Source organism: Cololabis saira, chromosome 4 (assembly GCF_033807715.1).
Source record: "Cololabis saira isolate AMF1-May2022 chromosome 4, fColSai1.1, whole genome shotgun sequence".
Lineage (NCBI taxonomy): Eukaryota > Metazoa > Chordata > Actinopteri > Beloniformes > Belonidae > Cololabis > Cololabis saira.
In genome coordinates this window covers 36,122,685-36,145,603 of record NC_084590.1, presented here as the reverse complement: position 1 = coordinate 36,145,603, position 22,919 = coordinate 36,122,685, and the positions used below count along the sequence as shown (strand labels likewise).

General features: G+C 41.9%; 1 protein-coding gene across 4 annotated transcripts in view; it reads right to left on the bottom strand.

The window, feature by feature from the left end:
- Nucleotides 1-135: 135 nt before the first annotated feature.
- Nucleotides 136-22,919, bottom strand: part of LOC133441885 (bridge-like lipid transfer protein family member 2) — a 28,268-nt gene continuing 5,484 nt past the window's right edge. For 2 of the 4 annotated variants that reach the window (XM_061719619.1, XM_061719621.1), the window contains exons 7-40: nt 22,803-22,863; nt 21,853-22,045; nt 20,746-20,869; nt 19,569-19,693; nt 19,405-19,472; nt 19,166-19,302; nt 18,806-18,960; nt 18,441-18,634; nt 16,340-16,643; nt 15,402-15,607; nt 14,272-15,322; nt 13,967-14,158; nt 13,485-13,687; nt 13,110-13,228; nt 12,790-13,013; nt 12,483-12,673; nt 10,055-10,154; nt 9,740-9,939; nt 9,347-9,644; nt 7,914-8,071; nt 7,523-7,729; nt 6,925-7,024; nt 6,604-6,786; nt 6,366-6,487; nt 6,103-6,258; nt 4,162-4,283; nt 3,900-4,080; nt 3,617-3,703; nt 2,945-3,055; nt 2,688-2,823; nt 2,227-2,351; nt 1,365-1,466; nt 664-798; nt 136-485 (exon numbers count right to left, since the gene is read on the bottom strand). In XM_061719619.1, coding sequence (XP_061575603.1) covers nt 300-485; nt 664-798; nt 1,365-1,466; nt 2,227-2,351; nt 2,688-2,823; nt 2,945-3,055; nt 3,617-3,703; nt 3,900-4,080; nt 4,162-4,283; nt 6,103-6,258; nt 6,366-6,487; nt 6,604-6,786; nt 6,925-7,024; nt 7,523-7,729; nt 7,914-8,071; nt 9,347-9,644; nt 9,740-9,939; nt 10,055-10,154; nt 12,483-12,673; nt 12,790-13,013; nt 13,110-13,228; nt 13,485-13,687; nt 13,967-14,158; nt 14,272-15,322; nt 15,402-15,607; nt 16,340-16,643; nt 18,441-18,634; nt 18,806-18,960; nt 19,166-19,302; nt 19,405-19,472; nt 19,569-19,693; nt 20,746-20,869; nt 21,853-22,045; nt 22,803-22,863 — 6,256 coding nt within the window. In that variant the 3' untranslated portion in view covers nt 136-299. Of the gene's footprint in view, nt 486-663; nt 799-1,364; nt 1,467-2,226; nt 2,352-2,687; nt 2,824-2,944; nt 3,056-3,616; nt 3,719-3,899; nt 4,081-4,161; nt 4,284-6,102; nt 6,259-6,365; nt 6,488-6,603; nt 6,787-6,924; nt 7,025-7,522; nt 7,730-7,913; nt 8,072-9,346; nt 9,645-9,739; nt 9,940-10,054; nt 10,155-12,482; nt 12,674-12,789; nt 13,014-13,109; nt 13,229-13,484; nt 13,688-13,966; nt 14,159-14,271; nt 15,323-15,401; nt 15,608-16,339; nt 16,644-18,440; nt 18,635-18,805; nt 18,961-19,165; nt 19,303-19,404; nt 19,473-19,568; nt 19,694-20,745; nt 20,870-21,852; nt 22,046-22,802; nt 22,864-22,919 lie in introns of those variants that run through there. The other 2 variants (XM_061719622.1, XM_061719623.1) reach the window with 2 other exon arrangements.

Here is a 22,919-nt window from a genome sequence, read left to right as displayed (position 1 = left end):
TTTTTTTAAATTCTGAGGATTTCTATGGGACACACAAACAAATATTGTACATATACATGTATATTTGGTCATAATGGCACACTGGTAAATGTGGAGATGTCTGAGTTCCCTGCAGGGAGGCATGAGACACAAAAACACAAGTTCAGCAGGCTCAAGTGATATAGAAATGTTTTCTTCAAAAATACTTGAAATGTTTTTCCCTTTTTTTTTTCCAACATGATTCACAAAAGGCAGAGTGATGATCTGACCCCGAACGTGCAGCTGCTGGAGAGCAGTCAAGTTCTGACTGTTGCTTTTCTTCATTTGCGTCGACTGAAGATGCTCTTCTTGCTGGAGCTTTTGTCCTGCGTGCTGAGGCCGAAGATGAGCCGCGCCTTCTCGTCTTCCTCCTGTTGCTGCATGCTGTTGTCCGACTTCCCATCCGTCGCCTTCCCCCGTAGGTCCGAGCCTGAAGCCGGCTTCAGACGCAGCTTTTCCTTTATCATCTGAACAGTAGAAAGAGGGGGGAAAGAACCAATTTATAGTACTGACAGATTAAATGCCACTAGCCATTTACCACTCATGGATATTGGAAAAAAAAAAAGAGGACATTGGCCTTTTAAGAGATTTTAAACCACTTGAAATGTTGATAAAAGACAAGTATTCAAGTTCAAGTTTGTGTACCTGAGCTACAAGTGCTTTTCGGCTGTCTCTTTTCACAGCCATGGCAAAGTCCAGCCACGTCCACGTATTGTTGTGATACTCCAAACAAGGAAGAACCAGGTTCAGGTCTTTCCAGTCCACACTGCTCTTTTCTCCCTGAGGAAACATTTCAAAGTAAAAACCATTAATTAAAAAAAATATATATATATTTTCAGCTTGGCATCAGAAAAGTACAGATTATGTAATTATGTTATTTACTGGTTTTCTGTTATTCTGTATACTAAGATGTCTTTAGAAATATAAAACCATGCAGACCAACACGTGGTAATTATCTGTAGACACATTATAACTCAATACGATGCGTGCACTCAGTATGAATCCCATCATATTACATAACCAGTAGTATGTCTGTTTTCAGCATTAAACATTGAATCAAAGTGTGAAGGACTAGGAGGACTATTCCTTCAAATCACATATAAACTAAAAACTCTTGATAGCCTCGTGTGGACCGTGCCAGAGTGCTTGAATGGCTGACACCTCTTGTATTTGCGCTATTGCATAACGAATTACACACTTTAGTAGTTTCTTAGTCAGTATCGTTTTTTGTCTATTTTTATATAAGATGATTACTGCATTGCATTGTGGGATATTTAAACTCCTCTTGTGATAACTCATAAGTGGCTGGTGGGGCTCAGTAGCATCCATCATGAACAGAAACCCACCTTGTAGCTGACACACAGAGGCACCTGGGGGATTTTGATGTAGATGAAGGAGTTGTTCATAGCAGCTCGCTCCTTCATTTTGTCAATGTCATCAACTGGATGCTGAGGGACAAAATCACACAAAATAATTTTTTTTATTTGTTTGCAATGACTTCCTTAATATCAAAACTAAAAGAAACACAGACTGCGTTTACATGCAGCCCTTTTAAAACCCGAATATTGGCAATAACCGGAATTTGCACGGCCATGTAAACACCAATAACCCCTTTGAATAACCGGAATTTGCTCATATTCCGGTTTTTAAAAACCCAAATATGACCCCTGGGTTACTCCTTTTAAAACCTGAATATTCGGTCATGTAAACGCCAAACGGGATATCCCGATCAAACGGAACATGAATTTGTTTTCTGCGCATGCTCTGTTCACAAGGAACCCTGGTCTTTTGAGTCCAGGAAGTTCTTATAAACACGGAGAAACGCAAGACCACGCCACACTTTTGGAGTGAGGAGGAGAATAATCATTTTATAAATGTAATGAAGGATATGAACATTTTGGCATTTGTAGACGGTAGAAAGTACCGGGATAGCGAGATTTACAAGAAGGTGAGTGAAAAGTTGCGCGAAGCAACATTTGTTTTGAATTCGGATACAGGAAGAAGAAGCGGAAATGACGGGAATTGCGTCATCACGTTCTCCGCGTCGCTGGTTTGATCCAGATATCCCAAATGATTAATTACCATGTAAACAGGGATAACCCTGTTTGCTCACGCATGTAAACGGAATATTCCAAATGTTTCAGTAACCGGAATATTAGCAATAACCCGAATTTTGACTGCATGTAAACGTAGTCACGGTCTCCCCACCTCTGGAGGTTTCTTGAAGGACCTTCTGACCGCAGCAGTGCGGTTCAGTCCCTGAGTGACACTTTTGCTGGGACCCATAGCACCCATTGTGTCCTCTGATAACGGCCGGATCTTGACGGGGATACCTGTGACACAGAACACACTGGCATCAGCACCGCGGCCTCAGGGAGACCCTGCAGACAACATACTATACTCCCACTGAGGTTCTCTCTCTCTCTCCCACACACACAGACACGCGTTTTCAAGGTCACGTCCAAATAGAGAGAGGCTTTTACAGCACAGAGAGGTGACATGACACACGGGTAATTCAACACCGCACGTCTGGCTGAGTAAATGGAAACTATTATTGATTAGTTTGTCGGTAAAACCTTCAGACTGGTGATCACACAGAGAGAATAGACTACATGTTTATTATTTTACTGCTTTTACTACACAAAAAACCACAACGACAAAAAACATACCAGTAGTGACCAATCTAGACTTGTCTTCCTCATCAGTGACCTCTTCCTCTTCAACATTTCGTCCAGGGAAGAAAAATCCCATCATTCGTTTGAAGAACTGATACATGAGCTGGATGGTAAGAGGCACCACATTCACCTGGTGATGTAAACAGTTGTCATTTGATTAAAATAAATAATAATAATAATCATAAAAATAATAATGATCTAACAAAACATCATGTGACAGTTTCACAGATGCTTCGGGTGATCTTCCTCGCCTCAAAATGTTCCTTCACAGAGATCCCTCCCACAGGGGGGCGCACTTTGCTAAAGATGCGCAAAGCAAACTGGCGTCCCAGCTGACAGTTACTCTGAGGACGAAGCACCACCTAGAAAAGACAAGGGAAGTAACGTCTCCAAAACACAACTTCAGAAAGATCCAAGTATAAATCACACGAGACAGCCAATGTTACTGATGATGTGAACACACGAGGGACGGCGCCGTAAGATCAAGTGAACTTCTTATGGCTCCTGGGCCACACATGCTTTAATATATATATATATATATTCTTGAGTGTGCATGCAACACAGACTATGAAACTCTGAGAAGCCCTCGGGTGATCCCATCTGGACAGACAAGATGGATGAACACAGACATCACAGTGTTGTCACTGTAACAGCAGTGTACATACCCTCACTCGCTGCACAGAGGAAAGCAGGCATAAATAAGTTAACACAGGTGGACATTTCCCTCAACATTGTGTTTTAAAATGTGTTTGTAATGGAATTCACTGTGCTTGGCTTTAGGGGGTCACAGTTACATTATTAACTGGGTTATAGTGGAAACTGTGTGGCTTATAACAGTTATGTTGTGCAACAATAAATATGACCTTGTATTTCTTTCAGTTGAAATAATAAATAGACAAATCTGACTGATTCTTCTCTCTTACCTTGTATGCTGCATTCGGCAGGAGGTTATTCATCGTGAACCACCCAAGCTCCAAAAGGTGCTCCGCTGTGTCGTCAGACTTGTTCAGCTAGGAGAAAGTGATCTACATTTAGCATACAGAGGTAAGACATGATTTAAAAGGGGGGAGAATATTAAATGCCATCTGTCAAGCTCAGACAGTTCCTATGTCAGAGAAAGGAGCTCCAACCTATTGACTCGGGGCGATGGGGAAGAGAAGCAGGGACGCATCTGTGCGTCTGTGTAGACCAGCAGCACCTGCTCACCTTACTGTACATGAATCTCTTCAGCTCCAGCTCAGCAATGCCAAGCTGGCCGTCCTCTTCCGTCAAACACCATCGTGCCTGGGCAAAATAGATCTCTGTCCTTCTTGCCACACTCACGTCCTCTGGGGGTTTACGCAGCTCCAGCTTGTTCGCTCGTTGCAGCTGGAAATCCTTAAAACACCTAGATGACAGAAGACACTGAGTTTTACTTGTTGTCCAAGTCTCCTCATGACTGGATCGTGCATCTGTGCAGATGTGAGACCTGATGAGGATGTTGAGCTCTTCACTCTTCATCTGCATGTCGTTCTTCTCCTGATTCAGCTGGTTTTGCAGTTGAGTGTTGATGTCCATCAGCTCGTCACTGTTCAGTTCCTCGGTTTGAGCCTACAAGATTAAGAAATTAGCACATTTATCTCATTTAAACGACAGAAGAACTTCAGAAGAATCCTCCATTTACTCAGTGTACTTATTTTATGTTTTAAAACAGACTCAGAAATTTGATCTAACGTTTCCTCCATCTGTAATTGGGTGCCTTCTCCAGACACTAAGCTGTGTCTCAGTAGCAATCAGCTTTTGCAGATATACCCCATTTTCAAACTCTGTGAGACAAATACCAAACTCAGGAGACATTTCATGTTGCATCATTCATCACACAGCTTCCTCTGGAGCCACAGATATCTAGAAACAGATTTATTCCCCAAATGCATTTCAATCCAACTACTTTACCGTATTTTTACCGTATTTCCGCATTATAAGGACTATAGTGGCCGGGGTTGAGTGACGTATCTACCTGATGGAGCTGTGCTACAGGAAATGCTACAAAATCCTACAGCAAATGCAAAAAAAAAAACCAAGAAGAAAAGTACCGTATGTCAAACTTTATTAACAAAATAAAAACCAGTTTGCTCCGTCTCGTCAAAGTCGCCATTATGCGAGTCAGCGTCGCTGCTGTTGTCTTGAACGTCTGTGACGATTCCTAACGTTTTTAGCGCCATTACTTTGGCGACACCAACTACATTACCCACAATCCCCCTGACTACAGTAACATAAATTACCGTAATGATCATATATAAGGCGCACTGCATTATAAGGCGCAATGCCGGTTTTTGAGAAAATTAAAGGCTTTTAGGTGCGTCTTATAGTGCGGAAAATACGGTACTTAAATGCTCAAAGTCAAGGAGCTATCGACTAGTACCGTATCCCCTTTACTGTTAGAATGAAGCTGGCTTTTTCCTGAAAAGACAAAATAGTGACACTGACAGACTGACTAGGTAGGGCACCTTGAATATTTTAGAATAAAGGGATCTAAGTTTGAACTAAAACTGTAAAACTGACAGTTTTTCATTTTTTTCCATATAAAGTTGCAATTCAGTTCCGTCAATGACACCATGCAGACCAGTCTTTTCCTTTTCCTACTACGCTGCCATCAGACTTTACAAGCAGACCTGCTCTCAGTAGCCAACGGACAATAACTTGCGCAATAACATAACAAGATGTGCAATATCATATGTGCAATATCTGCCTGTCTACCTCACACACACTCTACCTGCTTTTTTTGCACTGTTTCTTTTCTTTCAATCTACTTTCAATCCACCTCAAGAACAGGACTCTTTGATGAATCATTCATTACAGTATCAAATATAATCGATGGTGGCATGTCGGTTTATAAGAATCTTTTTGCCCAGAAGAAAAAAGAGCGACAACGAACGACCCATAACTATTTTCTTCTCTCGAAAAAACACACCTGCAAGGCGGGCTTTAGGAGAAGAAGACGCTACAGAGTCGGGATGCAGCATTTGTATTTTGGTGCTCAGAAGAGCAGGGAAATACGTGCGAGGCGGTGCTGATCTCTGAAATTTGAAGCCTTCTATAATAATTGTAAAAAGAATTTCACTTATCACGGGTTCTTTTTGGAACGTAACCCCTGCGAAAAACCAGGGATTACTGTAATGACAATATCTCCACGTTGCGAAACTCGCCTTCTCTTGGCTCGCCATGACCGTCATGTTTTTGAACGCACACACATGCCCACTACGTTTCCTCTGGTCTCCGCATGTGGGGAAAAAAAGCTTCACTGTATCCAGAAATAACGCATTACTTTTTAAATTCAGTAACGCAATTACCGTTACCAAACGGTGCGTTACTGTAACGCGTTACTAAATAACGCGTTAGTCCCAACACTGTACGAGACTGAATGACTCACCCTGATATTGGAGTAAATCTGCTTCTCCAGGCGTCTAATCTGAGCGAGGTGCTGCCTGACAGCCTCCTGCAGATGTAGGATGCTGCTGCGCTGCTCCTCAGGGTTACTAGAGATTTCCAGCTGGAAGCGGACACGCTGCTTTTTCTCACTGTGTTCCTGAAAACACCACGCAGGATATGAAAACACAGAACGAGCAACGATGAATAATGATGCATTGGCAAGTAAGAAATCAATGGTTTGAGTTAGCTTGTGTTCCCGTCTACCTTGCGCCTGGGCTCTACATGTAATAACAGGTTGTTGACGATGTCCAGGATCATTGCATACTGAACTGGATTAGTGGATATCTCCAGGTCATGGTGAATCAGAGTGAAAGTGTCCACAGCCCCTAAAGAAATACCATCATGCAAAACATCTTTGAGAAAACATATATCCTTTGTATGTTCCAACATTTCTTTGTCATGAAAGGCTCAAGTAGTGTGGTTTTGAAGGGTTTAGACGGACCGGCCTGTTTTTTCAGCAGGTCCTCCTTCTCGTGGTTGTTCCTCAACTCGGGGGGTTTGATCTGTGTGGCCAGCTCTGGGTTGATGTCGTGACTGTAACTGATGTAGTGCATCCGGCAGCTACAGCGGGAGATGATACGCTGAACCTGCTGAGACTCGTTCACCTGTGCCGGCAGGTTCCAGTCTGCAGCCAGACAGAACATTTAATTGTAAGTCAGACTCACTTAGTATGAACACGTTAAAATATTATACGATCAGACATAAAGCTGTGTGGTTAGTCTCTTCTTGATTGTTTTATTAATCTTTTGGCCACGTCACACACCTGTAGTGGTGCTAACCATTCCTCCCACTGCCTGTCCACTCTCCATCAGCTCCAGCACAGAGTCCAGGTTACGCTCCCTGTGCTCCTCTATGTTTTTCACCTGAAAACAACAAAATACAAGGTAAGGAGACACCAGTTTCTGCTACACCTCACTTACTGATTGAGCTATGCAATTATGCAAAAAAACAAAACAAACATTCAATATACAATTATTTTATAAGCAAATAATCAGATATTTTATGTTTTGTTTTCTTATCTATTACATGCTGCAGACTCTCAGCATTTACAACCTTTTCAAATGTCTTGTTTAGTAAGAATTTAGAAATGTAAAGTCATTCAACTCAGAACCTGAATCCTAAGTATATAAAAGATCTTTGTTTGGAAAAAAGCTGCATTTAACCACATAAATTGAGTTAATCTTTATTATTATTTTTAAAGTAAATTACAGTGATTGAATAAATACATTTCAAAATTACAAATGAGGAAAAAGGACATACACCACTATATTCTATTAAAGTTTAATTACTTATATAAGTCACTTCATTCAAACTCAAAAACCTCTAATACTGAGTGATCCAGGCGAGGCCTCAGCATTTACCTCCAGCCACAGCTGTCTGTCCTCTTGCTCAGAAGGGTTGAGCTCCATTGTGGCAAAGTACTGCATGCCATCCAGCAGACACGTCCAGGTGGTCTTCTGCTTCAGCGTGTCGTTGTACCAGGCAGGGTGGTGCTCACACTGCAGTAGCTGAGCCTTCGCTGCAGACACCAGAACACAACCTGCTGTCTCTGTGCCACGCAGCATCATCTGGGGGAAGAAAACAAGAAGGATTAATAAACCAGAATATTCAGATTACCTGTTTTTAACAAAGATTGACTATTTTCATCCAGAGAGTTGGGCAATGTTCGGGAGCCCTTACTGTATGATTTCACGAGCATGTGATCAAGTACAGATTTAACTTGATGCTGTGGTATGAAATCTGAAAAATTACCTGACAGTTGACCAACTCAATAAACCAATTGCGGTTATATACGTCATCAGTCTGACAGGCTGCGATGCCGCACAGCTGGTCGCTCACGCCCGAGTCCTCCTCTGAAAACACCACAAACTTGTCGTTTTCTTCAATCAGCTTCTGCAGCATCAACGTTCCTATTGAATAAAGATTAAAAACAAAAAGTTAAGTGGATCTTAAGGTTTGAACAACATGAAAACTGCTTAAATCTGAAAATATATAAAATCAGTGGATTTTCTGACTTGTCACAGTACCAGCACAGAGTACATACTGTATATCCAGCCCCTCCTTCTTCATCACTTTATCCCTCAACTTCAACTCCAAATCATATCTAATTTTCTGTGCTTGAGGGTGGGAAGTTTCCCTCTGCTGTGAAAATCAGCATTGGCGAGCTATTGAGTGTCTCACGGGACATCATTTGTGTCTAAAGTGCTTTGTATTTTGGTGCAAATGTGTTGGAAACATTTCAAATGAGCCAAAAACTCAAGGAAGAGACGGATGGAGTACAGTCAAACAACTCACACCACAAAAGTCAACGATAAAAATAAAGCTGTAATGACATGAATAAAAAGGGGAGCTTTTACTGTATCTCTGTTATATTTTGATTATAGCATGACATAAACATTTAAAAACAGCACAGTCACTTTTTCCAGTTTAACTCTTTTGATCCATCTAAAAGGCACTGGAGATGAAGTTCATTTTGCAAAACTAAGGTTTACTTTTTTTTGGTTTCCTACATTACTGAGCATCTTAGTCCTGCCGTGATGTCCACTGTAATTCTGTGAGCTAGTTTCATCATAGTAAATAATAATAAAACCAATTAAAAGTATTAAAAACAAACAGAAATAATAAAAAGCAGCAACAGCTTAAACTAAAACTTCTCCTAAAAGCCTGCCTGAATAAAAATGTTTTTACTTTAGTTGGATCACCGCGGGTTTGAAAATGGGAACAAGGCTGCACCAGCAGTCTCTGCTCAGGAGACCTCAGAGACGTCTCTGCCGAGATAAACCAGTGTGCTCTACCTTTGAGAGCTTTAAAAATATAAACATGAATTTTTAAACTGATCCTAAAACTGACTGGAAGCCAGTCACTATGTGTGCGGCTGCGTTTTGAACAGACTACAACCAGTTCACGGGTGTTTTGTTCAGACGAGGATTGCGGTAGTCCAAACGTGAGAAAGTAAAAGCATAAATAATCAATTCTATTTTCTATTTCTGACTTAGAAACAATTTGTCTCAACTTTACAGTACCTTTCAGGTGAATGAGCACGGACGTGGAAGGACCATCTATCCACAATGACCACAAACTTAACTAAGCCTTTTAAAACTGCTGGGGACAGATGACCTCAAGTTTTATCTTCTTTCAACAATGTGGTCTTTTTAAAATTTGAACTGATGACTAAGAATCCTCACCTTCGTTTTGACTCTTTTCTGCCCGATTGAGAGTGGGGACGACTGGTCTGGTCGTTGCAGTAGTAGGAGAGTAGTTGGAAGGAGAGCGTTTGAGCTTCTTGGTCTGCAGCTGTGTGTCAAACCTCAGACCTTTCAAAGCTTCAGTGGAAAGATTTCTCTTTAGTACAGACGCCTTTTTGTAACCGTCATACAGCCCAAAGGCTATGTTTCTGTTTGTGGTTGTCCAGGAAGCACGCAGGTCCACCAGGAATAATTTGTGAGTATAAGAGGCATTGGTTTCATCCTTTGAGTTCACCTCCTATCAGAAAAACAGAGAGAATTTTAATTTTTTTTATAAATTAGGATATTTAGAATAACAGATTTAAACTCAAGCTAAAGGGTGCTGGTCTTTACCTCCTCCACACGGTTGCTCTGTCGCTGGTAGCTGAGGGATGACAGGCTGAGCAGATGAGTCTTGTTCACCTGAGCGTTCATTTGGTGGTCGGCAGTCTCGTCCCAGGTGGAGGCCATGAGATGAACGGTCACCTGGGAGAGCTCGCTGACCATCTGAGTCACGTTCCACTCAGAGATCAACCTCCTCATCACAGTGCCGGCTGAAAATGCACATAGATGCAACAAGATTTAAAACGAAGAAAAAAAAAAGGTAAATAATGGTAAATTATGGGAAGAATAAAAGTAAAAATGTAATGTTTCTAAATGATGCTTCACCCTGTGGAATAAGTCTCTGTGCCCCTCGAGTAAAGATGTGACCTTTGTTGCACTCCACTTGGACTCCTCTCTGCTGAGCAAAGGAGGCCCAGTAAAGCACCTGAAAGATAAACAATATGTGACAAAGAGAAATGTGAGATCAAATGATCAAGAAAGTTTAATAAATCAAATCAAGTATATGGGTCAATGACGAATAAGGATTTTCAACAGGTCAATTTTAAAATAGTAAAAAAAAGAATATCTATTGCAGTAGTTCAAACATTAAGAATGTTGTGTACACATAAATTCATATAAAAATTTTAAATTCAGTGATTTCAGAGTTTTTTGTCAAGATGAATTGGCACTAGCCTTAAAAAAGGTCATGTGGTGCAACCATGATTCATATTAAAATCAATTAAGTTCCTTAACACACTGGACCAGCTCTACACCCTCCGCAGGCTGCTCGAGGGTTCATGGGAATTTGCCCAACCAGTCTACATGTGTTTTGTGGATCTGGAGAAGGCATTTGACCGTGTCCCTCGTGCCATTCTGTGGGGGGTGCTGAGTGAGTATGGAGTCCGGGGCCCTCTACTAAGGGCTGTCCGGTCTCTGTATGATCGAAGCAGGAGTCTGGTTCTCATTGCCGGCAGTAAGTCAGACTTGTTCCCGGTGCATGTTGGACTCCGGCAGGGCTGCCCTTTGTCACCGGTCCTGTTCATAATCTTTATGGAAAGGATTTCTAGGCGTAGCCAGGGGCCGGAGGGGATCCAGTTTGGGAACCTCAGGATTTCATGTCTGCTTTTTGCAGATGATGTTGTCCTCTTGGCTTCATCAGACCGGGACCTCCAGCATGTGCTGGGGCGGTTTGCGGCCGAGTGCGACGCGGCAGGGATGAGAATCAGCACCTCCAAAACCGAGGCCATGGTTCTCCACCGGGAAAGGGTGGTGTTCCTTCTCCGGGTGGGTGGAGAAGTCCTGCCTCAGGTGGAGGAGTGCAAGTATCTCGGGGTCTTGTTCACGAGTGAGGGAACAATGGAGCGTGAGATTGACAGGCGGATCGGTGCAGCGTCCGCAGTTATGCGGTCGATGTACTGGACCGTCGTGGTGAAGAGGGAGCTGAGTCGAAAGGCGAAGCTCTCGATTTACCGGTCAATCTACTCCCCTACCCTCACCTATGGTCATGAACTTTGGGTAGTGACCGAAAGGACAAGATCGCGGATTCAAGCGGCCGAGATGAGTTTCCTCCGCAGGGTGGCTGGACGCTCCCTTAGAGATAGGGTGAGGTCACCCGGGAGGAGCTCGGAGTTGAGCCGCTACTCCTCCACATTGAGAGGAGTCAGCTGAGGTGGCTTGGGCATCTGTACCGGATGCCTCCTGGACGCCTCCCTAGGGAGATGTTCCAGGCATGTCCCACCGGGAGGAGACCCCGGGGAAGACCCAGGACACGCTGGAGAGACTATGTCTCTCGGCTGGCCTGGGAACGCCTCGGACTCCCCTCAGAGGAGCTGGAGGAAGTGTCTGGGGTGAGGGAAGTCTGGGCATCCCTGCTGAGGCTGCTGCCCCCGCGACCCGGGAACGGATAAAGCGGGAGAAGATGAGTGAGTGAGAGTGAGTAAGTTCCTTAACATCTTGACATCTTTTTTTTTTACAAGTTTTTTAGTATTATACAAAAATGGTTGTTTTTTAATGGTCGCGCCACATGATATTTCATAAAATGGACATCATCAACTTTGTTTGTATATTATGATGGAAATATAAATACAAATGTGTAGCAATCTTACACACTACAAGACATTTCGGAAATCATGCCACATAGGGTAGAAGATTGATTTAAATACATTTAGAGTGATTTCAAATAAGTTTTCAAAACAAGAGTAATGGTCGGACGGTCGCACCACATGACATTTTGACGCTTAAAGGAGCATGAGGCTCCTTTTAAGAAATGAGACTCATTAGCGCCACCCTTCGCCACGACGGCCGTTGGGGGTACTGCAGCCAACAGCGAAGCCGGCACGGGAGAACGGGGAGAACGCGCATGCAGCGTCATGTGACGTCACATCCGCAGGGCAGCGCGGGAAATTCCGGTCACAATTGCAGCACATTTTGCAGCACACAGCATACATATACGCATGTTTTTCATAAATCCTGCCTCAATCCTGCCTCATGCTCCTTTAAAACAACAAAATCCCAAATAACTAGTATTTTTTGTAAAATTCATGTGAGTCCATATGTGGGACAGGTAGGTCATATATATGGTATTTTTTTAATCCATTGAAACCTTTTTTGAATTGGAAAAAAAATCAGTTTTTCAGAAAATATAGGCGTCAAGTCATTAACCCATATACTGTACTATGTAATTGAATTAACTGGTTAAAAAAAATATGCAAGTATATATAATATACAAGTTTTAAGAGACTGCTGCTGATGGGCAGTTGAAAACAATACTTACTTGTAGTTGTGGGAAGGAGGCTGTGTAAGACATCTGTTTGTAGTGCTGACCGAGCTTTTTGCGGACGGGCCTGAGGCTGTGGAAGAGCTTTCCTCTGCAGATTGGTCGAGACACACTCGTCCAGGTGGCCCAGAAGTTCTGCATCCACCGCAGAGTGCTGCTGTACAGCAAGATTTTGGGTATGTATGGTTCTATAAAAGATGAAACACAAACTTAAACAGCAAATTAAAAACAGTTTAACATGCTGGTTTTTTTGTGCATTCGATTTAGCTTAGCCTGAAAGAGATCTAATAAGTGTTGTAACTACCTGTGCCACAGTGCTGGTTAAGGTTCATGGTGATGGAGAGATTGAGGTTCTCAGAGCGAAAGGCTCTGTAGGAGTCATGAGGCAGTCCTGAGGTCACGTCTGCAATGTTGTCTGCACAGCAGAGCATCACAGCATGGTGGTCATGGGGGTTGCCATGGCAAAGCCATTGGAGGTCAAGGGTCATACACAGGTTGGGTAGTTGGAGGAAACGGATATCATCATATCTAGGATTTAAAAAACAAAACAAAGAAGTGCTTATATTATGTGATGGATGTCCGAAGATGCTACAACCTTCTTCTCGTCCAATAAGCAGTACTTACTTTGATGCCGTCCTTACATTTACATCCAAGTCCCCTTTAAAGACAAACTGTCCAGGGTTCCAGTCAAAGTTCAACTTGCTCCATTCCCAGTGTAAGTTTTCTGTAGTGTTATAGGGGTCCTGTACAAATGCAGGCTCAAGTTAATAAAAATATTTTCATAAAAAAAATTTGCTTAAAAATGCATACCTCAGTTAACAAAAGAAATGACAATTAAGAATTAATAAATAAATATAAGTGACTTAATGCACTTTTTTTTTCCCGCAAAAAACTACTGTTATGGATAGAAAAGATGAGTTGTCACAAACATATCTCTGAACAGATAAAGCTTATAAAACCTTGACGAGAGCAAGGTCTGTGAGGGGCACAGGGTTTTACCTCGGTAGCCAGCTGATGAAGGTTGGCATGATCAATGTTCATGACCCAGCGTCCGTGCATGAGCAGACGACTTTTGTCCCACCAGGTCAGAGGAGGAGAAGGATCAACTGTGGGTTTGGTCAACAGGTCAACTGACTGTCCAATCAGAGTCCAGGCAGGGTCCCAACACGGCCCCCACACGATGGTGTACAGAGAAATGTTGGCTGCAGAACAGTAAAATCATTGTAAATACAAACATCAGAGAGCATTTAGGTAAGAAAACCTGTGGCTATAACTACGATTGAGACATTTTGGATTAAAAACACTTATTTAGTGTATGAACTAAACCTAATCAAAATGCTTAATCATAAAATAACATTTTCATAAATGTGCCTTTATTTTAAAAACACAAATTGCTTCCGAAGTACAAGATAACGCCCCCTTTGATATGAACTTGTTGCTTTGATAAGGCAGAGTGCACCTGAAACATATGCACAGCTTACACTTAAAGTCATAGTAAAACTTGAGCGGAGGCATATTTCTGTGGACCGTCACGTCTCCCCACGGAGCACCGAGCGGGACGGTCTGCTGGCGATGAGCTCTCGATTGCCCATCCTGCTCAGTCCCAATCAGACGCCCCGACAGGTCCCAGTCCCGGATCTCAAAGAGGTAGCGAGGATAGTCCCGAATTCTCACTGGCATAATGAAACAAATAAATATATTATGGAAATCACTTCATTTATACCAAGTTAAATCTAAATGATATACAGAGACCTTGTTTTTTTTTTTTCAGCCAAGTCTTCCTTACCCAAAAATGCAGCGAGTTTAAACTTGACAGCACGGCACCACTGAATCACCAGAGGAAGTCCGTCTTTAGGGAAGGGACTGATCCCGTCGATGTCTCTCAGCTGCTCTCTCACCCTCTCTGGCCCATGAAGAGATTCATCAGCCAGAGCCACCAGCTCCAAATCTGACACGGTCCAGGTCAGTAGAGACTTCCTCATGGGTGTGTTAGCATAGAGGCGGCGTGAGCGCTGGATGTAGATCTCGATGTGCTTTTTCTCCAATGAACTATAAAGTTCTTCGATCTTTCTGGCAGGAAGAAGTTCCCCGTGCTGCTTGCGCAGCTCGGCCACCTTCTTATCGAGAAGCTGCAGACGCTTTGCGCTCTCTTTACTCTCATCCTTCATCAGCTCATAGTTGTCTCTCAGCTTGATTTCAAAGACGTCATCCAGGAAGACGAAGGAGAACTGGCTGATTTTGAGCACAAGGTCAGGAGGAAGGCGTTGGACGGTAGAGGCTTGACCGGGGGAGTGATGGAGGGTCTTCAACCACTTCTGCACGCTAATAGCCATGTCAGAAGTGTTTGAGAAATTGTACTGGTAGGGGAACTCAACTGAAACAGACGGGCAAGTGAAGACCCAGACGCAGTTGGAAGGACTAGTCAGAAAGGGGAAAGTGTCTCTGTGGAGCTGCATCTCAGTCAACTCGGCGTGCATCTCCACATCTAATCCGTTAAAGGACACAATGTTGTTGCCGTCAAAGTTAAAGATGAGCAAAGGGGAACGTATGTGCATAGATCCAGCATGGTTTGAGACTGTGAAGCTGTCAGTGTGCAGCAGAATATAGTTCTGCTGGCTAACATGGGCTCTTAAACGAGTAGAGCCCATTTCAACACGAACGGACAAACCTTTACCGTGACCTGACACAGCTTCTCTGTACGTAGGTGTCACTGCCTCGGTCTCTCCTGCTTCTCCAAAAAGCATACGCCAACAAGCCTGACCTTCAGTCATATGCTGATATATGACCATGTGGTCGGTTGGAGTCCACTCTACCGCTAACTCCTCCTCGCACTGAACCTGTTCGAAACAGAGATACAGCTAAAATAGCAGCACTGGGGAAATGTAAGTCTACAAAATGTTTTCAAGACCTAATTACCTGGAATGTGTGGGTGGTGATGTGGTACCAGACAGTTATTGTGGCGAGTTTGATTAAAGGGCTTAGGGTTTGGGAGGCGGGGCAGCATGTTTCCATGCTTTCTGTGAGAGTTTTAACCACAGAAAAGCTCATCCCTTGTAGAGACACTCGGGAGCTTTCAGCAGAGCTCAGGACTCTGACCGTGTCCATTCTTAGAGACGTTGCTCCTGAAGAGAGAGAAGAAAATACTCAAAGGTTATTTGAACCTGTCACATCTGAGAAAATTGTGTTATATTCATTTTACTGTCTGCCAAAGACCAAATGTAATAGTTAAAGGGGACCTATTATGGCATCTAATACCTATTTTAAACAGGCCTTGAATGTCTTAAAAACAAGCTTTTGATTGTTTTTGCCAAATAAATTAGAAAAAATTCAGTGTTCAAGCCATGTCTTTATCTTCCCCGTTTCTAACCTCCACCTTTATGCAGGATCCTGAGTGGGCGGGGAGGCTATGATAATGAGGCTCTGTGCTGATTGGCTGCCTGACGCGATACACCGATACGAAAAAAATAGCGGAAGCTCCGGCCGGCGGAGTTAGTTGTGGGCGTGATTCCACGCATCGGAATCTGAATGGCTCGTAGAAGCCACATGACACTGGAAGGATCATCCGGGCGGCTGTACAGACACTGCAGAATTTGGTTGCTTTTCCTCCTTCTCTGAGTTGGCAGGCTGAGGGGAGACTACTTTATATATGTTAAAGCAAGAGAAAATGTGTTTTTCATAATAGGTCCCCTTTAAAAAGCTGACCTGGAGGCTGTTTTGTCATATATGGATATAAATCTACAAAATATGAATTATCAAAGTGACGACTAAACTTGTAAATGTAAATTATTAGATCTTTCAGTCAAATGACAATGTGCTATCCTAAATGAAACATTTTCATAATAAACATTCTTTACCTGCCACGTTAGAGAGAGTGAACACATTCACGTCCTCCAGACAACAGTCCAGTTTGAACAGCACATGCAGCTGCAGCTGCGAGGAGGAACTCTGCTGGACACGTCCGTCATGAGAGGAGGACACCTCCGCTACGTCTGACCGATGTGACTCCGAGTCAGGAGGGACACACATGAGCGACAGCAGGCGGGACAAACACAGCGCGCAGGTCTCCGAGAGCTCCACCTGAAAGCCCCTCAGGGTGGACTCCACATTCAGACACGGAGAATGGCTGCTCGACTCCAGTTGAGGTCGGTTCAAACTCCCCTGGGATGAGAAGAGATTCAAGTTGTATTAGAAAAAAAAAAAAAAACATCAAAGATAGCTGGGTTAGCAACTGTAACTGTTTGTAAGCACATGATTTAAAACTTGCTGTTTTTGCACATTTGATGACAAGTATGGCTACATATATAAACACATATAAACCTGGGCACATTGGCTCTGAAAAAACCTTATTTCCGAGTTCAACGTTGTGTGTGTACTAAATATAGTACCTTTTTTGCTGCTCCCACTGTGCTGTAAAAGGCTTTTTTTTCTTTGGGTGTGACTTTAAAGGTATTGTGACATCATTTTTAACATGCTTTTAACACTATTAAAAGTCTTGGCCAACATCCCTCAAATGTGTCTAAAAGAGTGTAACAAGAAAATATTCACTCTAGAACTCTATTCCTGGCTTTTTATTACAGTGTTTTTTTGCGCCGTGAAAAATGCTTCCTTTTCTCCCTTTCCTGTCAATCATTGCTCCGCTCCTCCTCCAAACCTCCTCCTCCTCCAGCCATACGCTCACAGCGGCGTCGGAGAGAGCCGGGAGCGACAGGCGAAGCACGCACGGAAAAGCAGCTAGGCGAACCACAGCAAACAATCATAAAAATAAAGGCATGCAAGCAGCAGTGTCAGCTTATCTTAAGTCCAGTCAGTGGCCGCGGGTCTTCTTAGCAGTTTTCCTCCGGTGATTAGAACAAAAGAGGCTCTAAACACTAAACAGCTCCGTGTTAAGCCTGATTTATGGTACCGCGTTAAATCGACGCAGAGTTCTACGCCGTAGGGTTCAGCGTACGGTGCGCGTCGCCGCGTAACTCTACGCCGTAGTCTCTGCGTCGGTGTAACGCGGAACCATAAATCAGCCTTTATGGTGCGCTGGAGAGGAGAGGAGGCAGGGAGCTGGGTGGAGGGGGCGGTGATTTAGCGTTACGTAACGATCCGCCACCAAACCACATGCGCCGTTTTTGCACAGTTATGCGGAAAATCCCAGAAAGCACACAATACACTGAATGTTAAAAGTTCGTTGTTTTTTGGGTGTAATTGATGTCAAGACACCCAACAAAACACAAAAAATCAAGAAAAATTTGTTTTTCATGTCACAATCCCTTTAAGAGAACATGCAGGTGTGTTTGTGTGACAGTGATTTGAACTGATGGCTGTATTTTTGGAGTCTCAACATAAACACACTATGACTACTGGGTGTTTCCACACACACACTGCCCATGTTTCAGCCCAAAAATAACTCAAAATAACATAAAAGGAAGAAACATGACAAACAGACACTCCTGCTGGGTCTTGTGAAAGGACTGAGAATAATTACTGTGCTATCAGTTTATATCAGAACTGAATAAAAGTATTATTACTGAAGTATTATTCAATCAAGGATAAACAAGAAATACTTCAGACTTTAAAGAGGGTTCTTATAGTAATTGTAATGTTAAATATTGTAGGAATTACACCAACGTGTGTTATTTATTGTCACAGTTGAGCTCCAAGAAGGACTGACTCAAGATGGCACTAACTGACAACCAAAAGTAAACAAGGTCCAAACATGTGTCTGTCTTAAAAGGCATAGTACTCGATCTTAACAGACAAACTCAGCTAAAATACAAACAATATAATTGATCATCAGGGTGAACAATGTAACATAACGCAAAGCACAGGTCTAAGTATTAACAACATCCAAACACCACCTATAAGGTGAATTATGTCCAACAGCTCCAATACAATATCAGGGGGAAAAAAGAAACAAACATAGATGCAATAAAATATGTTACGATTACTCATGATCTGCATTCCTACCTGAAGACTGAGGGAGTCGAGAACTAGTGCTTCACCCCACACGTGTTTACCGGGTGGGTGTGGTGCCTGCTGGATATGAGACCCCTGACCCACTCTCCACCAAAAGTTGTCGAGGGTCAGCGCTGCCCGTTGGTGCAGGTTCTGGGACTCTGGGCTTTCCCTATCAACCTTAAGGTCAAGAAGATGCTGCAGTTCTACAGACACACGGAGGATGCAGTCACATCACAATGCTCCACTGAGGTAAATTGTCCAAATCTGTTGCTTTACAGGAATTTAAGCTAATCTGAAAAGGACTGTTCAGTGGTAAAAGCAGTTCATGTGTAACACTGAAAAGAGCACCATGACTTGTGCAGCACATACAGTACCTGCATCAGCAGAGATGAAGCCGAGTGCAAAAGGAGTGGTGTCTCCCAACTGAACTGACACATTGACATTAGACACAGATGTGGTGATCATTACAGGAGCATCCAGATGAGGGAGGCGTCTGAAGAAAAGGAGGGCGGGAAAATAATCTAACAGGCTACACAACACAACAAAATAATGGAAAAGTAATGGCGTGAGTGATGCACAAACATGGATAAGAAAGAGAAAGCAGAATAAGGTATTAGAGAGTTATTTTAGGGATTTAGTAGAAGATAAAAAAAAGCAGTTACATCTCAAACAGATTACACAACACAAATATTCAGTTAACATAAATGATATGCTTAATAGTAATCACAACTCGCCCTTTTCTGGGTGTTTCCTTCCTGTGGAGTAATTGTTCCCATGGAAACAGATTTAACCAATGGGCGAACTCCTGGTGACGGTAGTGAATGATGCAAGTGTTGACAGTGAATGACCCTGAGATGTCAATTGATGTAACCTGTGTTGACAAAAACAAAAACAAAACAGCAAAGTCAGAACTTCAAAAATAACATTTCAGGGACTCTGGCGAGGTCATGTGACCAACAAGCACCTTCCTCACCTGGAAGAGTGTTTTGAGAGTGTTCAAACAGAGAATTCTCTGTCTGCTTTGAGAAAGAAGAAGCCCATCTGCCAATTAAAAGAAGAAAAAAAAACAAGAGTTACTAATAGATTTTCCAGCATTTGATTTTTTGTAGAGCATCTGGTGGCCAGCTGTTCACTGACCCTCGAGAAGGAGCTCCAGGCTGCTCTGGGGGAAGCTCAGTTCAGGAGTGAAGCTTTTCAGAGGTTGCTGCTCATCATCACGTCCATAGCTGATTTTTAAAGACTTCAGAGTCCAGTTCAGATGTCTGCACAGACGAGAGAAGAGAAAAGCGCTATAAACTGTCAGAATCCGACAATATTTAAATGGTTTTCAACTGATGCAAAACAAAAGAGCCATAAGGACAATAAACTATGCAGGATACAGAGAACACACAAACCTACTGTTTATAAAATCCCACACACTGAAGTTTATGGATCTGGTTAAATACAAAACAGCACAAATAATGTTCAAAGCAAGGAATAATCTACTACCAAAAAATATCAGAGGAAAGTTTACAGAGAGAGAAAGGGGCTATAATATAAGGGGAGAACTAAATTTTAGAAAACATAAAGTACGAACAACAATGAAAAGCATGTGCATATCGAACTGTGGAGTGACTCTGTGGAACAGTTTGAAGCAGGAAATGAAACAAAGTACTAACATAAATCTGTTTAAAAAGAGATACAAAAAATTATTTATAAACAGGTATATGGAGGAGGAAATGGGTTAACGAGGAGTGTGATAAACAAATAAAATAGGGAAAAATTGTATATTATACTTGCTTAAGATATGTTTAGATATTTATGTGGATATTTATGTAGTATATATTATATGTTGAGAGGGATAGTTATAATTATGTAATATATGTTATGTATTTATTATGTATGTAGCATATATTTATAGGGATATTTTATGTAGTTTATATAGTGTATATTTATATAGATTTATATAATATTTGTATTCTCTATATATTGATATAATATTTATGTAATATTTATATTTTCTATATACTTATATGGATAATTATGTAGTAATAGGCATGTTTACGTAGTATTTATATAGACTATATTTATATGGATATTGTGTAGATATAATAGCAATAATGTAAATTCATAGTTAAAGGGGTAGGAACTAGGAAAAAGTGTATACTTCTTCCTACTCCTTTTTCGAACCTATGTGCAGATGAAGATGTTATTGTTTATTTTTATATACAGGTTTGAAATAAATTAATTAATTAATTAATTAATTCATTCATTCATTCATTCAAAAAGGTTTGTTTGTAGGATATATGAAGTTGACTGTAAAATGTTAACTCACCGTTTCTGGCTCTGCATGGACAGGATTACATTTGTATTATCAAACTCCACGTTGACTCTGTGAGGAAGTAGCTGATGAAACTGTTCAACAGCCTCAGTCTGGATGAATTCAACTTTTTCGCACTCTGAAAGGAAACAGTATTAGTTTTATTAAAACTGAATTTCACGGTTAGAATTTTTGCTAATATATCTGGTAATTAGTGACAAGAAATTGTCTTTTGACTGAACAATGAACATAAACCACCTAACATTCTTCTGTTTCTCGCGATTTAAAAATTGCTACATCCCGTCCAGTGACAGTGGAGACGTGCAAATGCAAAAAAATAAATAAATAAAATCAGTTACACTTCGGCGCTAAACGGGACTAACGACATGTCTAAAAAAACCACTTAATGAAAGCATAAAAAGGTTTATTTGATCGTTTTTACGAATTCTAGGAGTCTCAATACATGTTTTTCTTTGAAATATTTAGGTTTCACGCAATTCCAGTGGTAACTCAGTAATTGAAAGCATTTTTAACACTCCCAGAAGTCAATACTTTCCTTTTCCTATCTTTGCAACATGGCTAATCTTATCATCGTAGCCAGTGATGATAAGTCACCATCACGTTTTCATGCCCACCATACCATTTCTTTTTAGCAGTACTTAAAAAGTTTGCTTAATGTTTATTTAACATTTAGCAGTGTATAGCCCAGGACTGCTGCATGTTTCTGTGAGGGTAGCTCACATTAGCTACCCAAGGAAACACGGGGAGAACATGCAAACTACACACAGAAAGCACTTTTCGCCAACCCCACCCAGGGTGTGGGTGCTGAAGTCGTGGAGGAACTTAACACTCACTCAGCACCCACATTCCAAACTCCACACGGAAAGGCCTTTTGGCCCCGCAAGAATTGAACCCAGGACCTTCTAGCTGTGAGACGGCAGCACTACCAGCTGCGCCACCGTGCCCAAAACATATCATTAAGATCCCGTTTTTCCACAGTGTCCCCACAAAGCACTCTGCTTCACTTGATTTAATTTCTCCCATTTGGTTTCTCTGTAAAGCGCCGTGACATGACTTTTGTTATGAGGTGGCGATATATAACCAGAATGAGTTGTACTTTACCTTGATCACCAGATGAACTATGATCTAGCTTTTCCTGGGAGGTGGGAGGCAGAAGTTGGCTGAGGAAGAGTCCCTCGTGCAACTCTGCGATAAATGTCCTCACACTCAGATTAAGAAAGCCAGGCTTCATCTCTGGAAGGCTCACATCTCCAGACAGCAGCAAGCTCAGGGCCAGTTCGGCCAAACACAAGTCCTACAATCAGGAAAACATCAGGAGCACACACAGACTTTTAAGTTTCTGTAGCCCTTTTCAGGTATCAGACACATTATATTACTGTTGTCGTCATTAGACATTTCTCACTTTGCTGTTAATTCAAACATGCCAGTTAAAATGAGCGACATAATACATGTGATGCTTGCCGTGTGCTTAAAGTTTTAGAGTTAATCAGTTGTCTCAGCAACATTATATCATGCTGTAAAAACAATTAATATTGAAAATCCAACTATGCAAGACACAGTCATGGTTATTCTAAGCAGTTAAAAAAATAAAAAAAACTCAGCTTTCTGAGAAAAAAGAAAAGAAAATCCATCTTATTCATGGAGATTTTATTTAACTTAAATAATTGTGTGATATCTTAATCTACCAGACGACCTTTCCACCAACACTGCTTTATGCAAAGACTCAACCAACACACAAAACTTTGCATCTTTCCGTAGTAACAGTTTTCTAAACACAGCATCACTACAACCATCGTGTTGATGTGTCTACGAAAGGTCAAATTTGTGCCATGTGAAAAGGGATATGTTTATGCAACTAGGCCAAACTTTGTCAGACCGCTGTTACAGAAAACCACCACCCGGATCATTTGGAGATAACAATGACATGTTCAGTTGCCGTCAGGCTAATGGAAAGCAGAGGATGTCTGGGAGGGTTTAACGCAGCGAGCGCCTTAAGACAACTTGTGTTGTAATAGATGCTATATTAATAAAATTGAATTGGACCGACTCACCAACTGACTGCTTTTGAGCACTTTACTGCTCAGCTGTCCCACCGAAAAGTTCCACCCTAATCTGGAAATAAAGAAAAATAGTCACGGACGATGTTAGACAATTTCCTCTGTATAATT